Source organism: Salmo salar, chromosome ssa05 (assembly GCF_905237065.1).
Source record: "Salmo salar chromosome ssa05, Ssal_v3.1, whole genome shotgun sequence".
NCBI classification, from domain to species: domain Eukaryota; kingdom Metazoa; phylum Chordata; class Actinopteri; order Salmoniformes; family Salmonidae; genus Salmo; species Salmo salar.
The window spans coordinates 38,533,410-38,554,554 of NC_059446.1; the positions used below are offsets into that span (position 1 = coordinate 38,533,410).

The 21,145-nt window shown below is 42.6% G+C and overlaps 1 protein-coding gene across 5 annotated transcripts in view; it reads right to left on the bottom strand.

Annotated features, from left to right (window-relative positions):
* Positions 1-17,751: 17,751 nt before the first annotated feature.
* Positions 17,752-21,145, bottom strand: part of LOC106604875 (protein diaphanous homolog 1) — a 137,486-nt gene continuing 134,092 nt past the window's right edge. For all 5 annotated transcript variants that reach the window (XM_014199962.2, XM_014199965.2, XM_014199961.2 and 2 more), the window contains one exon: positions 17,752-20,001. In XM_014199962.2, coding sequence (XP_014055437.2) covers positions 19,814-20,001 — 188 coding nt within the window. In that variant the 3' untranslated portion in view covers positions 17,752-19,813. The remainder of the gene's footprint in view (positions 20,002-21,145) is intronic.

Consider the following 21,145-nt stretch of genomic DNA (forward strand, 5'->3'; position numbering starts at 1 on the left):
TCAGTAGCACTACAACTACAGCACCACTAACATCAGTAGCACTCCCACACCACTACAACACCGCTAACATCATCAGCAGCACTACCACTATAACAACACTAACATCATCAGTAGCACTACCACTATAACACCGCTAACATCATCAGTAGCACTACCACTATAACACCACTAACATCATCAGTAGCACTACCACTATAACACCGCTAACGTCATCAGTAGCACTTCCACTATAACACCGCTAACATCATCAGTAGCACTACCACTATAACACCACTATCATCAATAGCACTACCACTATAACACCACTAACATCATCAGTAGCACTACCACTATAACACCGCTATCATCATCAGTAGCACTACAACTACAGCACCACTAACATCAGTAGCACTCCCACACCACTACAACACCGCTAACATCATCAGCAGCACTACCACTATAACACCACTAACATCATCAGTAGCACTACCACTATAACACCGCTAACATCATCAGTAGCACTACCACTATAACACCACTAACATCATCAGTAGCACTACCACTATAACACCGCTAAAATCATCAGAAGCACTACCACTATAAACACCACTAACATCATCAGTAGCACTACCACTATAACACCGCTATCATCATCAGTAGCACTATCACTATAACACCGCTAAAATAATCAGAAGCACTACCACTATAACATCATCAGTAGCACCACCACTAACATCATGAGAAGCACTACCACTAAAACACCACTAACATCATCAGTAGCACTACCACTATAACACCTCTATCATCATCAGTAGCACAACCACCAACATCATCAGTAGCACTATAGCACCGCTATCATCATCAGTAGCACTAACACTATAACACTGCTATCATCATCAGTAGCACTACCATTATAACACCACCAACATCATCAGAAGCACTACCACTATAACACCACTAACATCATCAGTAACACTACCACTAACATCATCAGTAGCACTACCACTATAACACCGCAATATTCATCAGTAGCACTATCACTATAACACCACCAACATCATCAGTAGCACTACCACTATAACACCACTAACATCAGTAGCACTACCACATTAACACCACTATCATCATAAGTAGCACTACCACTATAACACCACTAACATCATCAATAGCACTACCACTATAACACCGCTAACATCATCAATAGCACTACCACTATAACACCACTAACATCATCAATAGCACTACCACTATAACACCACTATCATCATCAGAATCACTGCCTCTATAACACCGCTATCATCAGTAGCACTACCACTAACATCATCAGTAGCACTACCACTATAACACCACTAACATCATCAATAGCACTACCACTATAACACCACTAACATCATCAATAGCATTACCACTATAACATCAATCGGACTACCACTATAACACTGCTAACATCATCAGTAGCACTACAAGACCGCTAACATCATCAATAGCACTACCACTTTAACACCGCTAACATCATCAGTAGCACAACCACTATAACACCGCTAACATCATCAATAGCACTACCACTATAACACCGCTAACATCATCAATAGCACTACCACTATAACACCACTAACATCATCAATAGCACTACCACTATAACACCACTATCATCATCAGAATCACTGCCTCTATAACACCGCTATCATCAGTAGCACTACCACTAACATCATCAGTAGCACTACCACTATAACACCACTAACATCATCAATAGCACTACCACTATAACACCACTAACATCATCAATAGCATTACCACTATAACATCAATCGGACTACCACTCTAACACTGCTAACATCATCAGTAGCACTACAAGACCGCTAACATCATCAATAGCACTACCACTTTAACACCGCTAACATCATCAGTAGCACAACCACTATAACACCGCTAACATCATCAATAGCACTACCACTATAACACCACTAACATCAATAGCACTACCACTATAACACCGCTAACATCATCAGTAGCACTACCACTATAACACCACTAACATCAGAAGCACTACCACTATAACACCGCTAACATCATCAGTAGCACTACCAATATAACACCACTATCATCATAAATAGCACTACCACTATAACACCGCTAACATCAGTAGCACTTCCAATATAACACCGCTAACATCATCAGTAGCACTACCACTATAACACCGCTAACATGATCAGTAGCACTACCACTATAACACCACTAACATCATCAATAGCACTACCACTATAACACCGCTATAATCAGCAGCACAACCACTATAACACCACTAACATCATCAGTAGCACCACCACTATAACACAATCAGTAGCACTACCTCTATAACACCGTTAACATGATCAGTAGCACTACCACTATGACACCGCTAACATCATCAGTAGCACTACCACTATAACACCACTATCATCAATAGCACTACCACTATAACACCGCTAACATCTTCAATAGCACAATCACTAACATCATCAGTAGCACTACCACTATAACACCGCTAACATAATCAGTAGCTCTTCCACTATAACACCACTAACATCATCAGTAGCACTACCACTATAACACCGCTAACATCATCAGTAGCACTACCACTATAACACCGCTAACATCTTCAATAGCACAATCACTAACATCATCAGTAGCACTTCCACTATAACACCACTAACATCATCAGTAGCACTACCACTATACCACCGCTAACATCATCCGCAGCACTACCACTAAAACACCGCTAACATCATCGGTAGCACTACCACTATAACACCACTAACATCGTCAGTAGCACTACAACTATAACACCGCTAACATCATCAGTAGCACTACCACTAACATCATCAGTAGCACTACCACTATAACACCGCTAACATCATCAGTAGCACTACCACTATAACACCGCTAACATCATCAATAGCACTATCACTAACATCATCAGTAGCACTACCACTATAACACCGCTAACATCATCGGTAGCACTACCAATATAACACCACTATCATCAATAGCACTACCACTATAACACCGCTAACATCATCAATAGCACAATAACTAACATCATCAGTAGCACTACCACTATAACACCGCTAACATCATCAGTAGCACTTCCACTATAACACCACTAACATCATCAGTAGCACTACCACTATAACACCACTATCATCATCAGTAGCACTACCACTATAACACCGCTATAATCAGTAGCACTACCACTATAACACCACTAACATCATCAGTAGCACTACCACTACAAGACCGCTAACATCATCAATAGCAATACCACTATAACACCACTAACATCATCAGTAGCACAACCACTATAACACCACTAACATCATCAGTAGCACTACCACTATAACACCGCTATCATCATCAGTAGCACTACAACTACAGCACCACTAACATCAGTAGCACTCCCACACCACTACAACACCGCTAACATCATCAGCAGCACTACCACTATAACAACACTAACATCATCAGTAGCACTACCACTATAACACCGCTAACATCATCAGTAGCACTACCACTATAACACCACTAACATCATCAGTAGCACTACCACTATAACACCGCTAACGTCATCAGTAGCACTTCCACTATAACACCGCTAACATCATCAGTAGCACTACCACTATAACACCACTATCATCAATAGCACTACCACTATAACACCACTAACATCATCAGTAGCACTACCACTATAACACCGCTATCATCATCAGTAGCACTACAACTACAGCACCCCTAACATCAGTAGCACTCCCACACCACTACAACACCGCTAACATCATCAGCAGCACTACCACTATAACACCACTAACATCATCAGTAGCACTACCACTATAACACCGCTAACATCATCAGTAGCACTACCACTATAACACCACTAACATCATCAGTAGCACTACCACTATAACACCGCTAACGTCATCAGTAGCACTTCCACTATAACACCGCTAACATCATCAGTAGCACTACCACTATAACACCACTATCATCAATAGCACTACCACTATAACACCGCTAATATCATCAATAGCACAATCACTAACATCATCAGTAGCACTACCACTATAACACCGCTAACATCATCAGTAGCACTTCCACTATAACACCACTAACATCATCAGTAGCACTACCACTATAACATCACTATCATCAATAGCACTACCACTATAACACAACTAACATCATCAGTAGCACTACCACTATAACACCGCTAACATCATCAGTAGCACTTCCACAATAACACCGCTAACATTATCAGTAGCACTACCAATATAACACCACTAACATCATCAGTAGCACTACCACTATAACACCACTAACATCATCAGTAGCACTACCACTATAACACCACTATCATCAATAGCAATACCACTATAACACCACTAACATCATCAGTAGCACAACCACTATAACACGACTAACATCATCAGTAGCACTACCACTATAACACTGCTATCATCATCAGTAGCACTACAACTACAGCACCACTAACATCAGTAGCACTCCCACACCACTATAACACCGCTAACATCATCAGTAGCACTACCACTATAACACCGCTAACATCATCAGTAGCACTACCACTATAACACCACTAACATCATCAGTAGCACTACCACTACAAGACCGCTAACATCATCAATAGCACTTCCAATTTAACACAACTAACATCATCAGTAGCACTACCACTATAACACCGCTAACATCATCAGTAGCACTACCACTATAACACCGCTAACATCATAAGTAGCACTACCACTATAACACCACTAACATCATCAATAGCACTACCACTATAATCAGTAGCACAACCACTATAACACCACTAACATCATCAGTAGCACTACCACTATAACACAATAAGTAGCACTACCACTATAACACCGTTAACATGATCAGTAGCACTACCACTATAACACCGCTAACATCATCAATAGCACTATCACTATAACACCACTATCATCAATAGCACTACGACTATAACACTGCTATAATTAGTAGCACAACAACTATAACACCACTAACATCATCAGTAGCACTACCACTATAACACCGCTATCATCATCAGTAGCACTACAACTACAGCACCACTAACATCAGTAGCACTCCCACACCACTACAACAACGCTAACATCATCAATAGCACTACCACTATAACACCACTATCATCAATAGCACTACCACTATAATAAGTAGCACAACCACTATAACACCACTATCCTCATCAGTAGCACTACCACTATAACACCGCTAACATCATCAGTAGCACTACCACTATAACACCAATATCATCAGTAGCACTACCACTATAACACCGCTAACATCATCAGTAGCACTTCCACTATAACACCGCTAAAATCATCAGCAGCACTACCACTATAACACAACTAACATCATCAGTAGCACTACCACTATAACACCGCTAACATCATCAGAAGCACTACCACTATAAAACCGCTAACATCATCAGAAGCACTACCACTATAACACCGCTAACATCATCAGTAGCACTACCAATATAACACCACTATCATCATAAATAGCACTACCACTATAACACCGCTAACATCATCCGCAGCACTACCACTAAAACACCGCTAACATCAGTAGCGCTACCACTATAACACCACTAACATCATCAATAGCACTACCACTATAACACCACTAACATCATCAGTAGCACTACCACTATAACAATACTATCATCTTCAGTAGCACTACAACACCGCTAACATCAGTAGCACTTCCACTATAACACTGCTAACATCATCAGTAGCACTACCACTATAACACCGCTAACGTCATCAGTAGCACTTCCACTATAACACCGCTAACATCATCAGTAGCACTACCACTATAAGACCACTATCATCAATAGCACTACCACTATAACACCGCTAACATCATCAATAGCACAATCACTAACATCATCAGTAGCACTACCACTATAACACCGCTAACATCATCAGTAGCACTTCCACTATAACACCACTAACATCATCAGTAGATCTACCACTATAACACCACTATCATCAATAGCAATACCACTATAACACCGCTATAATCAGTAGCACTTCCACTATAACACCACTAACATCATCAGTAGCACTACCACTATAACACCGCTAACATCATCAGTAGCACTTCCACAATAACACCGCTAACATTATCAGTAGCACTACCACTATAACACCACTAACATCATCAGTAGCACTACCACTATAACACCACTATCATCAATAGCAATACCACTATAACACCACTAACATCATCAGTAGCACAACCACTATAACACCACTAACATCATCAGTAGCACTACCACTATAACACCGCTATCATCATCAGTAGCACTACAACTACAGCACCACTAACATCAGTAGCACTCCCACACCACTACAACACCGCTAACATCATCAGCAGCACTACCACTATAACACCACTAACATCATCAGTAGCACTACCACTATAACACCGCTAACATCATCAGTAGCACTACCACTATAACACCACTAACATCATCAGTAGCACTACCACTATAACACCACTAACATCATCAGTAGCACTACCACTATAACACAATAAGTAGCACTACCACTATAACACCGTTAACATGATCAGTAGCACTACCACTATAACACCGCTAACATCATCAATAGCACTATCACTATAACACCACTATCATCAATAGCACTACGACTATAACACCGCTATAATTAGTAGCACAACAACTATAACACCACTAACATCATCAGTAGCACTACCACTATAACACCGCTATCATCATCAGTAGCACTACAACTACAGCACCACTAACATCAGTAGCACTCCCACACCACTACAACACCGCTAACATCATCAGCAGCACTACCACTATAACACCACTAACATCATCAGTAGCACTACCACTATAACACCGCTAACATCATCAGTAGCACTACCACTATAACACCACTAACATCATCAGTAGCACTACCACTATAACACCACTATCATCAGTAGCACTACCACTATAACACCGCTAACATCATCAGTAGCACTACCACTATAACACCGCTAACATCATCAGTAGCACTACCACTATAACACCGCTAACATCATCAGAAGCACTACCACTATAAAACCGCTAACATCATCAGAAGCACTACCACTATAACACCACTATCATCAATAGCACTACCACTATAACACCGCTAACATCATCAATAGCACAATCACTAACATCATCAGTAGCACTACCACTATAACACCGCTAACATAATCAGTAGCACTTCCACTATAACACCACTAACATCATCAGTAGCACTACCACTATAACACCACTATCATCAATAGCAATACCACTATAACACCGCTATAATCAGTAGCACTACCACTATAACACCACTAACATCATCAGTAGCACTACCACTACAAGACCGCTAACATCATCAATAGCACTACCACTTTAACACAACTAACATCATCAGTAGCACTACCACTATAACACCGCTAACATCATCAGTAGCACTTCCACAATAACACCGCTAACATTATCAGTAGCACTACCACTATAACACCACTAACATCATCAGTAGCACTACCACTAGAACACCACTAACATCATCAGTAGCACTACCACTATAACACCGCTATCATCATCAGTAGCACTACAACTACAGCACCACTAACATCAGTAGCACTCCCACACCACTACAACACCGCTAACATCATCAGCAGCACTACCACTATAACACCACTAACATCATCAGTAGCACTACCACTATAACACCGCTAACATCATCAGTAGGACTACCACTATAACACAACTAACATCATCAGTAGCACTACCACTATAACACCGCTAACATCATCAGTAGCACAACCACTATAACACCACTAACATCATCAGTAGCACTACCACTATAACACCGCTATCATCATCAGTAGCACTACAACTACAGCACCACTAACATCAGTAGCACTCCCACACCACTACAACACCGCTAACATCATCAGCAGCACTACCACTAACATCATCAGTAGCACTACCACTATAACACCGCTAACATCATCAGTAGGACTACCACTATAACACCACTAACATCATCAGTAGCACTACCACTACAAGACCGCTAACATCATCAATAGCACTTCCAATTTAACACAACTAACATCATCAGTAGCACTACCACTATAACACCGCTAACATCATCAGTAGCACTTCCACAATAACACCGCTAACATCAATAGCAATACCACTATAACACCACTAACATCATCAGTAGCACAACCACTATAACACCACTAACATCATCAGTAGCACTACCACTATAACACCGCTATCATCATCAGTAGCACTACAACTACAGCACCACTAACATCAGTAGCACTCCCACACCACTACAACACCGCTAACATCATCAGCAGCACTACCACTATAACACCACTAACATCATCAGTAGCACTACCACTATAACACCGCTAACATCATCAGTAGCACTACCACTATAACACCACTAACATCATCAGTAGCACTACCACTATAACACCGCTAACGTCATCAGTAGCACTTCCACTATAACACTGCTAACATCATCAGTAGCACTACCACTATAACACCACTATCATCAATAGCACTACCACTATAACACCGCTAACATCATCAATAGCACAATCACTAACATCATCAGTAGCACTACCACTATAACACCGCTAACATCCTCAATTGCACTTCCACTATAACACCACTAACATCATCAGTAGCACTACCACTACAAGACCGCTAACATCATCAATAGCACTACCACTTTAACACAACTAACATCATCAGTAGCACGACCACTATAACACCGCTAACATCATCAGTAGCACTTCCACAATAACACCGCTAACATTATCAGTAGCACTACCACTATAACACCACTAACATCATCAGCAGCACTACCACTATAACACCACTAACATCATCAGTAGCACTACCACTATAACACCACTAACATCATCAGTAGCACTACCACTACAAGACCGCTAACATCATCAATAGCACTTCCAATTTAACACAACTAACATCATCAGTAGCACTACCACTATAACACCGCTAACATCATCAGTAGCACTACCACTATAACACCGCTAACATCATCAGTAGCACTACCACTATAACACCACTATCATCATCAGTAGCACTACCACTATAACACCACTAACATCATCAGTAGCACTACCACTACAAGACCGCTAACATCATCAATAGCACTTCCAATTTAACACAACTAACATCATCAGTAGCACTACCACTATAACACCGCTAACATCCTCAATTGCACTTCCACTATAACACCACTAACATCATCAGTAGCACTACCACTACAAGACCGCTAACATCATTAATAGCACTACCACTTTAACACAACTAACATCATCAGTAGCACTACCACTATAACACCGCTAACATCATCAGTAGCACTTCCACAATAACACCGCTAACATTATCAGTAGCACTACCACTATAACACCACTAACATCATCAGTAGCACTACCACTATAACACCACTAACATCATCAGTAGCACTACCACTAAAACACCTCTATCATCAATAGCAATACCACTATAACACCACTAACATCATCAGCAGCACTACCACTATAACACCACTAACATCATCAGTAGCACTACCACTATAACACCACTAACATCATCAGTAGCACTACCACTACAAGACCGCTAACATCATCAATAGCACTTCCAATTTAACACAACTAACATCATCAGTAGCACTACCACTATAACACCGCTAACATCATCAGTAGCACTACCACTATAACACCGCTAACATCATCAGTAGCACTACCACTATAACACCACTATCATCATCATCAGTAGCACTACCACTATAACACCACTAACATCATAAGTAGCACTACCACTACAAGACCGCTAACATCATCAATAGCACTTCCAATTTAACACAACTAACATCATCAGTAGCACTACCACTATAACACCGCTAACATCATCAGTAGCACTACCACTATAACACCGCTAACATCATCAATAGCACTATCACTATAACACCACTATCATCAATAGCACTACGACTATAACACCGCTATAATTAGTAGCACAACAACTATAACACCACTAACATCATCAGTAGCACTACCACTATAACACCGCTATCATCATCAGTAGCACTACAACTACAGCACCACTAACATCAGTAGCACTCCCACACCACTACAACAACGCTAACATCATCAATAGCACTATCACTAACATTATCAGTAGCACTACCACTATAACACCGCTAACATTATCAGTAGCACTACCACTATAACACCACTATCATCAATAGCACTACCACTATAATAAGTAGCACAACCACTATAACACCACTATCCTCATCAGTAGCACTACCACTATAACACAACTAACATCATCAGTAGCACTACCACTATAACACCGCTAACATCATCAGAAGCACTACCACTATAAAACCGCTAACATCATCAGAAGCACTACCACTATAACACCGCTAACATCATCAGTAGCACTACCAATATAACACCACTATCATCATAAATAGCACTACCACTATAACACCGCTAACATCAGTAGCACTTCCAATATAACACCGCTAACATCATCAGTAGCACTACCACTATAACACCGCTAACATCAGTAGCACTACCACTATAACACCGCTAACATCATCAGTAGCACTACCACTATAACACCGCTAACATCAGTAGCACTACCACTATAACACCGCTAACATCATCAGTAGCACTACCAATATAACACCACTATCATCATAAATAGCACTACCACTATAACACCGCTAACATCAGTAGCACTACCACTAAAACACCGCTAACATCAGTAGCGCTACCACTATAACACCACTAACATCATCAATAGCACTACCACTATAACACCACTAACATCATCAGTAGCACTACCACTATAACAATACTATCATCTTCAGTAGCACTACAACAACACCGCTAACATCAGTAGCACTTCCACTATAACACTGCTAACATCATCAGTAGCACTACCACTATAACACCGCTAACGTCATCAGTAGCACTTCCACTATAACACCGCTAACATCATCAGTAGCACTTCCACTATAAACACCACTAACATCATCAATAGCACTACCAATATAACACCACTATCATCATCAGAAGCACTGCCACTATAACACCACTATCATCATCAGTAGCACTACCACCATCAGTAGCACTACCAATATAACACCACTAACATCATCAGTAGCACTACCAATATAACACCGCTATCATCATCAGTAGCACTACCACCATCAGTAGCACTACCACTATAACACCGCTATATTCATCAGTAGCACTACCACTATAACACCACTAATATCATCAGTAGCACTACCACTATAACACCACTAATATCATCAGTAGCACTACCACACCACCAGTAGCACTACCACTGTAACACCGCTAACATCATCAGTAGCACTACCACTAACATCATCAGTAGCACTACCACTAACATCATCAGTAGCACTACCACTATAACACCACTAACATCATCAGTAGCACTACCAATATAACACCACTATCATCATCAATAGCACTACCAATATAACACCACTATCATCATCAATAGCACTACCACTATAACACCGCTAACATCAGTAGCACTTCCACTATAACACCGCTAACATCATCAGTAGCACTACCACTAAAACACCGCTAACATCATCAGTAGCACTACCACTATAACACCGCTAACATGATCAGTAGCACTACCACTATAACACCACTAACATCATCAGTAACACTAACACAATCAGTAGCACTACCACTATAACACCACTAACATCATCAGTAGCACTACCACTATAACACCGCTAACATCATCAGTAGCACTACAACTATAAAACCGTTAACATCATCAGTAGCACTACCACTATAACACAATCAGTAGCACTACCACTATAACACCACTAACATCATCAATAGCACTACCAGTATAACACCGCTATAATCAGTAGCACAACCACTATAACACCACTAACATCATCAGTAGCACTATCACTATAACACCGTTAACATGATCAGTAGCACTACCACTATAACACCGCTAACATCATCAATAGCACTATCACTAACATCATCAGTAGCACTACCACTATAACACCGCTAACATCATCAATAGCACTACCACTATACCACTGCTATCAGTAGCGCTACCACTATAACACCACTAACATCATCAGTAGCACTACTACTATAACAATACTATCATCATCAGTAGCAGTACAACAACACCGCTAACATCAGTAGCACTACCACTATAACACCACTAACATCATTAGTAGCACTACCACTATAACACCACTAACATCAACAGTTCTACCACTATAACACCACTAACATCATCAATAGTACTACGGATAGCTCGATCACTTATAACATTTAATGCTTATGCTACTACTTCTACTATCATCACTACTATTAATCGCCCATATCCTTGACCCTTGGCATAATAAGTGTGTGGGATTTACTGCATTGTGTGTGTGTGTGAGTTACAGCGCTGAATGTGCCTGTGTGACCTTTGGGTCTTATTGCTATTCTAATGGCATCCTTCCTCAGTTCAGCCTGCTGTGGTGAAAGAGAGAGATCTTTCCCCTTCTAATAGCAGAAATAAAAACACTGACATTTGGGAGAGAAATCTCTGTGCAACAGAACTGATCCTGTGGGATGAGCTGTGGCATTAGGATTAGGATGAATGCTCAAATCTAAATGTGTTTCTACATTTGAGAAGTGAAACAGATTTAGTTAGAGGGGATGGTGGAGTGGTGAGGTTTGGGTATTCCAATCTAAAGCAGCAGAGGAGTCAGACAAAAGCAGTGGGATTTGATTTGATCCTCATACAGATCTACTCATGAAAATAACCTCCTAGCTTTTAGGTTCATGCATTGTCATCCCATTTCTTTTTTAATCAATATTTTAAAAAAAATGTATTCAGATTTTTCAGGGGGTACTGTAGCAGCCTCAGGACCCCTACATCCACGGCTATGGATCACATGTTTTATGAAAGCAGGGGTGTAAAGTACTTAAAAGTATTTTCACTTAAGTACTACTTAAGTAGTTGTTTTGGGGTATCTGTACTTTACTATTTATATTTTTGACAACTTTTACTTTTAATTCACTACATTCCTAAAGAAAATATACTTTTTACTCCATACATTTTCCCTGACACCCAAAAGTACATTTTGAATGCTTAGCAGGATAGGAAAATGGTCCAATTCACACACGTATCAAGAGAACACCCTTGGTCAGCTCTCCTGTCTCTGATCTGGCGGACTCACTAAACACAAATGCTTCATTTGTAAATGTAGTGCTTCTGGGCATCTGTAGATTAAAATAAATAAAAATAAACGTCGTTTGGTTTGCTTAATATAAGCAATTTGAAATTATTTACAATTTCACTTTTGATACTTAAGTATATTTAAAACCAAATACTTTTAGACTTCTACTCAAGTAGTATTTTACAGGATCACTTCACTTGGGTAATTTTCCCACCACTGTATAAAAGGATGTCATGCTGGTCTACATTCTACGCCCTCAGATCTAACATACTGCACAAACATTAAAAAGTAATTTTCAGAGTGCATGGATGGTATTCGCTCAAATTCAAAGCGAATGTGAATATGTAGGCCAAGTTGACTTTGTTCCCGCACGCTCCCCGTGGAGAGAATCACGGGCGGGAAAGCACTAGAATATAATTGGCCAGCTTTTCTCCGCAGTGCAGCGCTATCAATCCCCTCGACACAGCGTCTTTAGAGATGGATACGTCACATCACGTTAATGCATGACGAACATGTCATCAATATATACGACAACCCGCGGATTCCTCTTGCTTTGTATTTTTATGAAATGAAACATGCTCCACATGTGATACGAGAGAGATTGTAGTTGATCTAGTCCGAGTCACCAACGGCACCCTATTAGTGCAGTACATAAGAAATAAATTGCCACGCAAGCATACTTTTTTTGAATTCTCTGCTGCTTATGTAAGGTGGGATATGAGGAGGAAACAGAGGGAACCTAGACGGCATTGGAGAAGTCACTCAGTTTGGTGGTGGCAGAGCGAATCGTTGACATTTGGAGGCCAGTGCTAATTGTGCATAAATTCTAGGTCTTGTAAAACCTTTTGTACAAGGAGCTGGATAATTTCATCAGAGAATACATGATGACTGAGGCAGGAAGGGAGAGAGACACAGAATGGGTCTCTGTACACAAACACACACACACTTTCGGAACCGCCATCCATTCCAGGCAGGTCAGCCAAGATATTATTTTTCATCAGTCAGCACTACCCCCTTTGTCTCGCTTTCTCTGGAACAACATCCTGCTGTAGTGGGTATTTGGAATAAGATAATGCCAAAACATACCCTCTTTCTCCCAGGGAGAGGAAAAAGTACAAACAAGGCATTCTAAACAAACTCAAGCTTTATTATGCTTCTCTCAGAATGTCAACGAGAGAGAGAACTTTTGAGAGTGTAATGTTTACTGTTACTTTATGCTTATGTCACTTTTGTTTATTATCCATTTCACTTGCTTTGGCTATGCAAACATGTTTCCCATGCCAATAAAGCCCTTGAATTGAATTGAGAGAGTCTGCGAGAGACCATAGAGTGCCAAGGTTGTTCTGAGTGGGACCTGCAAGAGAAAGAGTTATGCTGATTTCAAACTGAGCCCTGCCTGCAATCTTGCTGCTCCTTAGCAGCCAGAGAAAAACAAAGAGAGGGACAGAGAGAGACGTGGAAGGAGAAAAATATAAAGAAGGGGATAGGTAATAGGGGAAAGGGAATAATGACAGGAAGAGAGGATGGATAGAGGTAACAGGATAAAAACAGAGGCAGAGAGAGGAGGGAGAAAGGTGTGTTTATCCCGTTCTCCTCCTGTAGTGAGATCACATCGCCTCCATCCATTCTCCCTCCTGGGGGGGGATATTCTCCAGTTCGTCCAGTCTGCTACCTGGAGACTGACCGACAGAACCCCCAGCCAGCCAATCACAGGCCCTGAGAACCGAGCCTCTGCGTTCTGATTGGTCCTCGGCTCCCTAGGGCTCATTACAGTATCAATGCGGATGGCAATGCGTCGTCTGGCCATGGATCATACCCCACCTCCGCTTTGTCCCCAACTTCCCTTCTGTTTCTGTGCTGCAATACCCGCCCACCCTCTACACCACACACACACACACACACACACCCCCCCCCCCCCCACCCTCCTCAAAACAACATCTTAGTGAGGAAGGGAAGGAGATCTTGTACTAAAAGGCCAAGTTAGCCACAAAGATACTGTAGGAGACTCCTAGCTTCTAGTAATGAGACAGTCTGGAGGAATTGAGTTTATAGCTTTAAGATTGATACTCAGAATGGCACAGATAGTTTCATGTGGGATGAGGATGTGGTATGGAGGTAGGCACCAGGGACAGGAACAATAAGATACATTCTTAGGAACCAGAACACACACAAACTTAAAAACATATAGACACGACTTCGTCAATGGCAAACAATGAGATGCTTCACTGTCTATTGGTGGTTCATCTGGGTACAACGTTCAAACACCCATACAGGATTACATTCAAATGATGACGCAACATGCAAACAGCCACAAAGCCAACAGTTGTTCACCTTTAGACACACTGTATACACTCACCCAATAAAAAGAACACACATCCCACATTCAGAGACACTCACTTGAGAACACATACACACACTCCATCTCTCCTTTGTCAGATGGCTAATCACTTCATCATGGGCAGCTCTTGCTCTTTTTCACTCTTTTTCTCTCTACCCTCCATCGTCTTCTCTCGGACACACCCAGTTCTTTCTATAGACAAATATCATAGCTGACACGCACACACACACACACACACACACTTCTCACATTAACCACACAGATTCATGTTGGTATACTCAGGGAAAACGAAGACCTCAGCAGAAGTGGGTGGATGAGGTGAGTGTGAGAGGGTTGGAGAGAGAGAGGGAGACAGATGGTAAAGGAATGCAGGGGGCTGCTGTATGAGGTCAGAGGTCAAGGTGGGAGTGAAGGATGGATGGGGTCGGTCTTTGAGGAGGAGGAAGATGGCGGGTTACCTCCGCGGTCTACCAGAATAACTACGGCTCCATACAGAGACCGGGACAAGACAGATCTAGATGAAAGGTAATCTAATCTGTGGTCTGGACATTCCCTCCTGACCCACACGCCAATCCCCCAACCTCACAAACACACTGAACAACTACGGACTACTCCCAGCGCGCACACACATTTAGCTTCGCCACATTGTCCACGTCATTCCCAGAGCAAAACACACCAAAAAAAAAATATACCATTAAAAAAAAGACAAGGGCACACTTAACCAAACGTATAAAGACAGACCAGAGACGACAGTTAGGCCTCATGTGGGTTGCGTCTGACTCAGATCAGATGCCGAGAGAATAACCGGACTGTTATTTCTGTCTTCAAAAAGGAGAGAGAGGGGAAGAATGACAAGCCACGGCTGAGCGCAAAGAGATATACAGGAAGCACAAACACACGGACTCGTTTACCGTTTGTCCAAAAGCACTAGTCTAGTTTAATATGGCCGGCACATGTCTCTGGTCACAACAGAGCTATAAAGGATGAAAGGGAGAGAGGGAGGTCTTGGTTAAATCAACACCAGTCTTAATGAGGTGAAAGGTGGAGGACAGAACACTATATTATCTTCCCTGCCTTACTGAAGACAAAATGTGTCAGAGAACATCCTCCCCTACTCGGTCTTTCATTTCTTATGGGAAATTAGGCTCTCTCATAGTCAGCCACTCTTGGAGGACAGTGGAAGTTGAATGAAATAATGTGTTCTCCACCCAACGGCTATTGACCTAAGAGTGGTAGACTATTTCGGTTGTATTAAACCCTCGGAACACACGCCCCCAAATTCAACCTAGCGGGTTGAGCAGAATTCCGTATGTATGAAGTGTCCCGAGTAGGAGAGCTGATCTAGGATCAGGTCCCCCATCTAATTAATTATGATTTAAAAAAAGGCAGAACTGGTCCTAGATCAACACTCCTAAATATGGGCCTAGAGCCATAATGGCGATGGTGCTTGCGGTCATCTTTTGTTGGTCAAGAGAAACCATGGATCTCTTAGCTGGTTCCGGGTGGCTGACTGAGGGGGTGCGAGTAGATTATTGGGAATCATGACTTAACCTGATTGAATAGTCAGACCTCAATCCCACCACAGGCCTCAACCACTATCTAACCATTCGGGAGAGGAGTATTAAGAAAATAAACAGGCAAATATCTCTCTCGCTCACACATGGTCTGGTGCTCATCCAGCGAGGGTTCATTGGGATCTGTGGAACGTTGGCTGGCAGAGGTCTGTGGAAAACTCACCAGCGTACTTCAGGGACCTGGACCCACAGAAGAAACACAGCCACAACAACGGAATTTACCACAGCAGGAAAGAATGTGTATGTTGATACAGCATATGTCTGTAAAGTCTCTGACTTTGCGTAGCTTCTGTATTAGCTCTTCCAAATGGACTTTGTATGTGTTCTGTGATCTAGTATAGACTAGCATTCCCCCCCCCACTCTCTAAACCCTGGAGTGCAGAGATGTGTACCTCAGATGAAATTTCCACTGGCTGAGACCCAGGAACAGAGGTCTGTATTTGACGTCATAGTGAACAGATTCTGTTGTACAAAAGAATCCTCAGACACATTGTTATTGAAGTCATTTTAATGGTAGCGGACAGCACAAACGAATTACATAATCTAATACATATTACCACAGTGATATCTCCGGAAATCAACTTGAACCTCTACTTTTAACGTCCATTAAAACAAGAGTAAAAATTCACATAGAAAACAAGCTCTTATAAAAAGAAAAAAAATGAAAAAATGAAAAAATCTAGAAAATTATAAAATCAGGCCAGAAAATTGGATTATTTTCCAGTGATGTTTTTTCAACCTTTCCTCAACGTCCTTTAAAAGACCACTTAAATAATAGGGACAGGATCACCTGAAATGACTCATCCACACAAGGAACGTTGTCTTACGGTCGACACGTCATACTTCTGTTTCTGGCAAACAACTACAATCTAAGGGCTGAATGTTTCCTCGTCGCCCCTTGACTGAAGTTGCTAAGTCACACAGACGTTGCGGTAACATTTGTCATTTTTATACCTTTGAAATATACTGCAGGAAGCAATGATTATTATCATGAAACGATCTCTCAGCTCTTTGATAATAACAATATGTTGTGCTGGTAAAAGCCCAACAAGCTTGTGCTTGGCTCGATTCCAGAGACCTGTACAAACCGATCTCTGATCAGCGCTTACGGGAAACCACAGTTGTTCAAGCAGATGCTCTAACCGTTTGTGACTGACTTGAGATCAGCAGTAGGGATATGTCATGTTTGCATAGGGATTGGTAAAGCATGGGTTAACTGGCAGAACTGCTTATCATTCTCCTTGGATTACACGAACGTTGTGGCGGCAACATTTGCTGATGTTGAATACAAATACAAAACCGGAAAGGCCAGACATTCAGCAACGGGTGTTGCAGTCTAAAGGGGCAAGCGCGCACACACACACGCACGGCGACACACACTCGGGGACACACACTCGTCTCAGCATTTTTTGGGGGGCAGGTCTCCAGTGTGCTGTAACTTCAGCAGAAAGACCACAGCGCTGTTTAGGAAATATAGCATTTATGATGACGGCAGACAGGCAGGCAGAGGCAGGACCATACAGTAATTACAGATGGCAGAGCATACCCAAGCACAAACTCGCACACGCACGCACACAACATGAATGCACAAACAACCACACACACACACACACACACGTAGCTCTGGACACACACACAATTTCCTGCTTGTGGAGACGTCCTTTGAGAATGGCCAATAAGGCCCTATAGTCTGTTTATCACCGACATAGTGACTCCTCCCTGTGAATCAGAGAGAACATAAAGAACCGGGGAAATGAGATGAGGACTGTGGAACACGTGCGCACACACACACTTAGACCTATCCCTTGGTCCACCCTAACCCAACACAAACTCCTATTGGACAACACGAGGGCTGACATGTGCAACTTCAAGTTGTATTGGTTGGCACTTGTTTCTTTTATAAACATACAGCATATTTGACAATTACAGAGCAACATTTAACAGGTTTGAAACCAAACCTGGGAAAAAGCTAAACATGTTCTATAAAACATCAGGGCTTCCACATAGGTAGGACAGTCCAACCATCCAGATTGGGAAATCCATCCTATCCCTCTGGAGAAAAAAATGATAAAAAATAGGATCCCTTCTGATAAAGTGTCTGTGGGACTGTCTCAAGACGTACTTCAGAGAGAGAGGAAAGTAGATGGATAGATAGTGACAGTGTGTGTGAGAGAAATTGATAGAGAAAGAGACTGAATGAGCGATAGACAGAGTGCAGTGGATGTGTGCAGATGCTGACGCTTGACCATTGATACTGTACGTTTATACGGCAGAGCAAGAGTCCTCCCTCAGCGTGGAAGCGACTAATAGCAAGCCAGCCTGCGAAACCCTGGGAGTGTGGTTAAGGTGAGAGCCCCGCACTCATCCATTGGCCCCTTCAGACCCAGTCTGTCCAATCCCGTGGTCCTACGAAGGAGAGTAGGAGGAAGTTGCTGCTAGACACTGATCTAAGATCAGTTTCTGTATCCCTGCCCCCATGGTTAAGGTTAGGATATGGGTATGGTAGGCTGATCCAAGATCTGTGGCTAAGGGGTAACTTCTACCCGTTTTTTTTAACTGGACCGTGATAGGCTTTCCTCTAAGAGATCATCTAGTGACCCCGCCCCCTCTATGCTAGGCTCCTCCTTCTGTTCTGCCTTGGTCTTCTTATTGAGCGGTTTGCTGAAGGAGGGCGGGGTGTCCTCCTTCATCAACTCTTTGGCCAGGATGTTCGTTACTGCATGACCAGCTCTTCGGTTGGCTGAAAAGAAAGAAAGAGAGGTCAGACAATTCAGGGTTGATCATCTGGCGGTAACAGACATGCGACAGACAGGGATATTTGCGACGGGTCAGTTCCATTCAGGATGCAGTTCGGTACAGGGTAAAGACAACACGGCCAAACCAAACCTCTCACTGCAAACATCAACCAGGCAACGTCCCAAAATGGCACCCGATCCCCTATATAGTGCACTACTTTTGACAAGGGGTCATAGGGATCTAATCAAAAGTAGTGCACTATGTAGGGAATAGGGTGCCACTTTGGATGTAAACACAGAGAGAAGTGACTGACTCACCACAGGCCAGGGCAGGCTGTTTGGAGGAATACCTACTGTCTGCTGATTGGTCAACAGTACACACACATGCACAAGCATGTATTCTCAATGGTGATCAGGAGAAAGAACAAAATGCACATACACGAGACACATGCACGTATGCATGCACACAGAGCAGTGGCGTTAATGTGAGCAAGGCTTAGTGTGTGTGTGTGTGTGTGTGTGTGTGTGTGTGTACAGAACCCTTCACTACATGTGTCAGATAACTACCACACCACATGGTCTTGCTGGCACAGAGAGACGGAAGGAGAGGAGGTGGAGGAAGGAACAGAGGATTGGAGGCTGTGAGGAGAAAGGGGGGTGGGAGGAGATCGGAGCAGGAAGGAACAGAGGAGGATTGGAGGCTGTGAGGAGGGGAGAGGGAGGAGCAGGAAGGAACAGAGGAGGATTGGAGGCTGTGAGGAGGGGAGAGGGAGGAGCAGGAAGGAACAGAGGAGGATTGGAGGCTGTGAGGAGGGGAGAGGGAGGAGCAGGAAGGAACAGAGGAGGATTGGAAGCTGTGAGGAGGGGAGAGGGAGGAGCAGGAAGGAACAGAGGAGGATTGGAGGCTGTGAGGAGGGGAGAGGGAGGAGCAGGAAGGAACAGAGGAGGATTGGAAGCTGTGAGGAGGGGAGAGGGAGGAGCAGGAAGGAACAGAGGAGGATTGGAGGCTGTGAGGAGGGGAGAGGGAGGAGCAGGAAGGAACAGAGGAGGATTGGAGGCTGTGAGGAGGGGAGAGGGAGGAGCAGGAAGGAACAGAGGAGGATTGGAGGCTGTGAGGAGGGGAGAGGGAGGAGCAGGAAGGAACAGAGG